Source organism: Colobus angolensis, unplaced genomic scaffold (genome assembly GCF_000951035.1).
Source record: "Colobus angolensis palliatus isolate OR3802 unplaced genomic scaffold, Cang.pa_1.0 Scaffold2, whole genome shotgun sequence".
Lineage (NCBI taxonomy): Eukaryota > Metazoa > Chordata > Mammalia > Primates > Cercopithecidae > Colobus > Colobus angolensis.
Window position 1 is genome coordinate 10,409,011 of NW_012115154.1, and position 7,277 is coordinate 10,416,287.

The window sequence follows — 7,277 nt, forward strand, 5'->3', positions numbered from 1 at the left end:
ATTTCAAAAGTGGAATAGTTCTGAGGATGATAAATTCCAGGGGCTAGCTAACGTTTGGGGATGGTGGAGATGGAATGGCAATGAAGGCCTGGCAGCTGAGGCTGTCATGGATCTGCGAGACACGTAATAATGTTAGATTTACTGTAATCAGAGCAGAAAAACGAGAACACATCCAGTGTCTGATCTCATTTTTGTGGATGAAGAAATACAGGTCCAAATAGGTAAATAGCCCATCTGTTAGTAAGAAAATCAGGACAAGAATTCAAGCCCTTTGATTCCCAGTTCAGTACATCCTCCAATATAGAAAATATTTTAAATTTTGGGTCAATAAATGATCTTCAGGGTTATTGGGATCCACCAAATTTATGTGAGTTGTGTGGTGTGAACATACCAGCAAGCCCTATCCGGGGCATCGGGATGTTTTTGTTACCAGATCCTTAAGCATGTCAGTGACATTTAAACAGCCTAAACAGTGACTTCAGCATCATCCCCAGGGCAGTTGAAAGAGAAGGACTTAGATTCAAGTTTTGCTATTTTCTCTCTCCCTGAGCATACCTTCCTGTCTACTACATTAGGTGAATGTGAAGATCAAAGTGACATCTAAAGGATTTTGTGAGCTACCTCAGTCCCTCATCTATCTTCTGTGTGTTATTCCACAACAATTTCCCTTCAATTCTTCATACCTGATATACTTTTCCTTGGACAATCCTCAATTCCTCTGCATGCAAAAAAGTCAAGGGCTCTACAGGTGTTGGATGTAAAGCTAGAGTTGGTTAGGGACACTGATAAATGGAAACAAATATTCTTTAGATTATGTAAAGAGGATGCTGATAATCAAGGTCATCTTGCAAACAATTTCACATCTTGCAAACAATTTCACAATCACAATGATTATGTGTCCTTTTAGATTGGTGGGGCTTTGTGATTTGTTTTAACCCAATTATCTGTGTCTATCTAGATGGCAAGGAAGCTCAGTGTATTGGAAGTCCTTCTGATCATCTTCTGCCTAACTCTGGTGGTCATAGATATCCTCTTGCTGCTTCTTGTGTTGGAGGAACCTTCAGGTAAAGAAGATGCTTGTGGGTTGGAAGGCTGGGTAAAGGAAGTCCCCTCTAAATGCCAAAGAGATTATTTTATTCTTTTATTGTTCAATATGCCACTACATTGCAGTATTCAAAATTCACATCCCCAATTAGTTTAAGTTAAACTCCAAAAGATAAGTGTTCTTTTTCTGCACTGAAACCCTGAATGGTAGTGATATTTAGGGTCTCCCAAGCCCCATTTAGTGCAATTTTAACAAGATGCAAAATTAGGCTCACCAGATGCCTGCCCTTCAACTCAGAGTCGTGAAGTCATACTGCCTTCAATGAGAAAGGACTGTTAAGGTAACAGTGCCTCCAGCCCCATTATATTATGGAAAAGGAAACTAAGGTTACAGGGAGGTTACATTAAGTTGACTTGGTTATACCAACATACATAGCTATAGTTTCTTCACAGGTGCCTTTGAAACTGTTCTATCTGTCTGTCTGTCCCTCTCGCTCTCTCTCTCAGACACCCGGAAGCATCAAACAGAATGCCTTCTCTTTCATGCACATATTGTACTCTAAATAATAAAATGTATATAATTCAAAAATATATTTTCAGTTAAAGCTGAATTTGGGCTTTGTTCTGCTTGACAAACTCACTTTACAGATGTGAATTGGGCCTACAGTGAAAAGAAGCTGTCCTGATAGTAGAACCCTACCTGCTCCATCTCTTTTCATCTCTCTCCACCGTAAACATTAAGATCCTTTCTAGGGACTATTTATAACTTTGAAAGATGATCTGAAAAACCATTGATATAAGCCATTTTGAGCTTATTCCTACTTCTCACCTCTAAAACATTTTTTAGATTACAAGTCTCATAAGATTGCTATCCAGAGTATATGAATAATTGGTTTCTTTTATTTGATATAAAACTAGATCTTCACACTTGCATTCACCCTAAACCACATTCTGATTTATGCAGAGTAGTTATGCTTTTAACTGTCTTACATACTGAACTTTTCTCTGGGTTCTTTTTTCTTTTTTGAAGATATATTTCCATGGGTTGAAAGGGGGGCTTTAAAATCAATTTGTTTTTATTGTGGTAAGAACAGTTAACATAACATCTACCCTCTTACTGGATTTTTAAGTGTATAAGACAGTATTGTTATCTATTGAAATGATGTTGTACATCAGATTTCTGGAACTTACTCATCTTGTATAACTGAAATGTTATACATGGGGATTAGCAACTCTGCAATCCCTGTTTCCCCTAACTCCTGACAATCACCACTCTCTTCTTTGCCTCTATGAGTTTGACTATTTTAGATAATTTATTTAAGTGGAATCCCAGAATATTTGTCCTTTTGTGACTGGCTTAATTCACTTTGCATAATGTCCTCAAGGTTCATCCATGTTGTTGCATATTGCAGGAATCTAGTTTTAAGACAAATTTTTATTGAAATATATACATATATACACAAACAAATGTAGAGCCATAGAGAGAGTGATAGTGAATATATTTGGGGGCTTTGTTTTGAATCAAAACAAAAGCATTAAAGGGCACCTGCTACTGCCCACAGTAACTGTTTCCTCCAAATTCTGATGAAATTATGGATTTCAGATGGTTCATGGAGTCCATGAGCCAGTCCTACTTCTGCTGTTGTTATGGGGAGAAGATTCCACAAAGTTGATAAAGGCTAAAGTAAGAATAGCTAATGTTGAGTGAAGGTGTTTGTTTCCAATGAGGCCAATAATATCTTCCTGATATGTAGCCTGAGTCATCTGGTGTCTTTAAGCAGCTGTGCCTATATATAAGAGACTGAAGAAAAAACAGTAAATAAAAAAAGATTTTCCCAGCTATTTAATCAGGTCTTCCCTGGTAACAACAACAAAAAAAATAATGTTGGATCCCTACCTGGCAGCATATATAAACATTAACTCAAAATTTATCAAAAACCTAAATATAAGAGCCAAAACTATTAAACTCTAAGAAAACATAAATAAAAATGTCTGTGACCTTGGATTAGACAACAGCTTCTTAGATGATACCCAAAGCACAGCAACCAAAGAAAAAAATAGGCAAATTGGACTTCATCAAAATTGAAAAAAACTTCGTGCTTTGAAGCACACTTTGAAGAAAAGTATCAAGAATGTGAACAATCCACAGATTCAGGGAACATATCTGCAGATGACATATCTGATATTAGGCCCTTATCAGATACATCATTTGCAAATATATTTCCTTTTTTTTGAGACGGAGTCTCTCTCTGTTGCCCAGGCTGGAGTGCAGTGGCCGGATCTCAGCTCACTGCAAGCTCCGCCTCCCGGGTTTATGCCATTCTCCTGCCTCAGCCTCCCAAGTAGCTGGGACTACAGGCGCCCGCCACCTCGCCCGGCTACTTTTTTGTATTTTTTAGTAGAGACGGGGTTTCACCAGGTTAGCCAGGATGGTCTCGATCTCCTGACCTCGTGATCCGCCCGTCTCGGCCTTCCAAAGTGCTGGGATTACAGGCTTGAGCCACCGCGCCCGGCCGCAAATATATTTCTTTATACATTCTAACATAATACATTGGAATATAAGAGAATATATCCTCTTAGGATGTATAAAGAAATGCTACAAATCCAAATTTTTTAAAAAAAGGTTTCTAAATGAGTAAAACATTTAAATAGACATTTATCCCAAGGAAATCTATAAATGGCCACTAAACCCATGGAAATATATTCAACATCATCGGTTATTTGGGAAGGGCAAGTCAAAACAACAACATGTCGCTTTCACACCCACTAGGATGACTATAATTAAAAACAGATAAAAACAAGTGTTGCTGAGGTTACAGAGAAACTGGAATTGTTCTACATGGCTAATGGGAATGCAAAATGGTGTGGTGACTTTGGAAAACTTTGTCAGTTCCTTGGAAAGCTAAAGATAGAGTTAACTACATGACCTAACAATTCCACTTCTAGATATATAACCAAGAGACCTGAAAACATAGTTCACAGAAAAACTTTTGAATGCTCATGGCAGAATTATGTATAATGCTCAAAAAGTAGAAACAACCCAAATGTACATGAACTGATGGATAGATAAACAAAATGTGGTATATCCACGCACAAAAAATGTGATTCAGCCATTAAAAGCAATGAAGCACTGATACATACTACAACATGGATTAACCTGCAAAACCGTAGGCCAAGTGAAAGGAGCCAGGCACAAAAGGCCACAAATTTTAGAATCTTTTTATAGGAAATGTTCAGAATAGGCAAATCCATAGTGATAGAAAATAGACGAGTGTTTACCAGGGACTGGGAGGAGCTGGGAGAACACGGGAATAGAAAATAACTGCTAATGTGTATGCCATTTCTTTTTGGGGTGATGAAATTGTTCTGGAATTCGATAGTGGTCATAGGTTGTACAACTTCATAACTAAAAACCATTGACATGTACTTTAAGAGGATGAATTTTATGGTATATAAATTGTATCTGTATAAAAAGCAAACAAAGTAGAAATAAACGTGTTTAACCTTGGAGAAGTGTTAAACATCATATGTAAATATAGATACCAGCTTGGAGAAGTGTTAAACATTGTATGCAAATGTAGATACCAGCTACTGGTCATCTGTTGTGTGGAGAATTGACTGAAAGTCTGTTGCTTTGCTGGCTTCTTTCCTGGAGCTGTGATTACACTACACATTTTCAACTTTATCCTTTAATTCCTATGCAGATACTTCATTTACTCCAGAGTGCCCAGATATTCCCCACTCGGAAAGGATAGACTGCATACCTGGCCAGGAGGTGACCGAGGTCAGAGATAATAAGGTCCCTTTTGGTGGCCTACCGGGTGTTATTGAAAAGTGATGAATGTGCGAAGTGGGGAAAGGGCGGGGGTGGCATGGCTTCTGGGCCTCTGATTTGTTTGGAGTTCTTTCTTTCTTACCTTATTAAAATAACAATATTAAGATCGTGAGGGAAGCAGGGTTGAGAAAAAGAAAGAGTAGGAAAAGCTAACAAGAATGTTAACCTGTGGATTATAAAGTCCAAAGTGGAAGGCGATTACAGGTGCTACTAAAAGTACCTCAGGTGTGATTCCAAGGATTGTGGTAGAAAGGTTAAAAGTTTGTGGGCTAGACTATGTATTCTTTGAGAATGGAGGCCATTAAGCACATGCAAATAGAGAAATCCATAGTGATAGAAAATAGATTAGCATTTACCTGAGTCACTGGTTGAGTCACTTACAGAACTCAGGCAACTTGCTACAAGAGCCCTCTGGAATTATGTTGCTGGCAATAGAGGTCCCAGTGAATATGTACTAAAGAACACAGGTGTTCTCCCTGAGTAGCTTCCATAAAATAACAGCTACTTGAACGCTGATTAGTTGTGGCTTGGGACTTTTTCATAAAGGTTGTATGTATTTATATATTTAAATTTTATTTATTTGCCCCATATTCTAAATTAAATATCTTCTTGAGATATTAAATAGGACAGTATTGAATTTCAGTTAAATTTTAAACAATATTGACATTTTGATAGATTTGAATCTTCTTGTTATAAAAACTTAGAAAGTATCTCCATTTCAGTTCTTTTCGTATATACATATAATTCTTTCTTTTCTTTTTTTTGAGACAGTCTCACTTTGTCGCCAGGCTGGAGTGCAGTGGCGCGGATCTTGGCTCACTGCAACCTCTGCCTCCCAGATTCAAGCAATTCTTGTGCCTCAGCCTCCTGAGTAGCTGGGATTACGGGCGTCTACCACCACGCCCAGCTAATTTTTGTATTTTTAATAGAAACAGGATTTCACTGTTTTGGCCAGGCTGGCCTCGAACTCCTGACCACAGGTGATCCACCTGCCTTGGCCACCCAAAATGCTGGGCTTACAGGTGTGAGCCACCGCGCCCGGCCCATGTATACATATATTTCTTAACTGAGTTTTGTGTTTCTCTCATATGTTTTGTTGCATATGAATTATGATGTTTTCCCTAGGTATTTCACATCCTTGGTTTCTATTGTAAATATAATCCATTATATTTTGTAAGTTGTGCTTCTTCTATTGTAATGCTTCTTTTCTTGCTATTACTTTATATTTATTATTTTTACTTTATGTTTATACAGTATATTTATTTCTATTTATTTTATAATTGATCAAGTTAAATCTCCTATTGTTTATAAAAAATGTTTTTGTAGTCCCTTCTCTGGATATTAAGTATAGAATTACATTACAGGAAAATAAGGATAATTTTTCTTTGTATTAATATTATCTTATACATTCGTATGTCTAATTGTATTGTCTATTTCTTCCAGAATAATATAACTAAAGTGATGATGGTTGGCAACCCTTATTTTATGCTTGACTTTAATGGAAATTCGTGGTCAAAGTATCAAGCACAAAGTTAGCTACTGGCTTAAGAGAATTGTTTTATTGATATATATTAGCAACCACCTTTATATTCTTACTTTAACTTTTTTTTAAAAGAAATGGAAAATGGATTTTTTCCAACAATTTTGTATTGAACTTTTCAAACATATGGAAAGACTGAAATAAGTTTACAATAATACCCATTACCTACCACTTAAATTTCACCATTAGTATTTTACTTTGCTTTCTCATATTTATCACTTATCCCACACTTCATTCATCTGTTAAACTATCTGATTTCTATGCATTTGAAAGTAAGTTCTAGAAACCAGTTCACTTTTTCATAAATTTCTCACCATGTATATTATTAGCTACAGTCCAAAGTTTGATTATAGTTATTTATCTTCAGATATTACACTTATATACAACGCACATACAAAGAGTTGTTATTAATACGTTTTGCACAATTCTTTGGTGCACCTTTGTTGAATTATGGCAAACGACTATACATGTGGAAGCCAAACCATTCTATACCCAAAGATACAGAATGTTACCATCACTACAGAAAGTTATCTTACGACATTTCCCAATAGTTATTCCGACTTGTACCCCTTAACAGGTAATCACTGATGATTTATCTCCACCTTAGTTTAGTTTTGCTTGTTGCAGAACTTCATATGAATGGAATCATACAGTGTAGTGGAAAGCCTCTTTCATTCAGCACATTTTTGAGATTCATCTTTATAGTTGCAAATATTAGATAATTCCTTGTATCATTGAGTGATATTCCATTATATGAGTATGCCATAGTTTAACCATTCTTCCCTTGGCATATAGTAAGATGGTGTCCACTTCATCCATATTTTCAAATTTGTAAACTTCAAGTTCTATTAAATATGT

At 36.5% G+C, this 7,277-nt stretch overlaps 1 protein-coding gene across 1 annotated transcript in view; it reads left to right on the forward strand.

The window, feature by feature from the left end:
- Positions 1–958: 958 nt before the first annotated feature.
- The window catches only part of MGAM2 (maltase-glucoamylase 2 (putative)), a 117,549-nt gene continuing 111,230 nt past the window's right edge, over positions 959–7,277 (forward strand). The window contains exons 1-2 of the mRNA XM_011941323.1: positions 959–1,064; positions 4,749–4,828. Of these exons, the coding sequence (XP_011796713.1) occupies positions 959–1,064; positions 4,749–4,828 (186 nt within the window). The remainder of the gene's footprint in view (positions 1,065–4,748; positions 4,829–7,277) is intronic.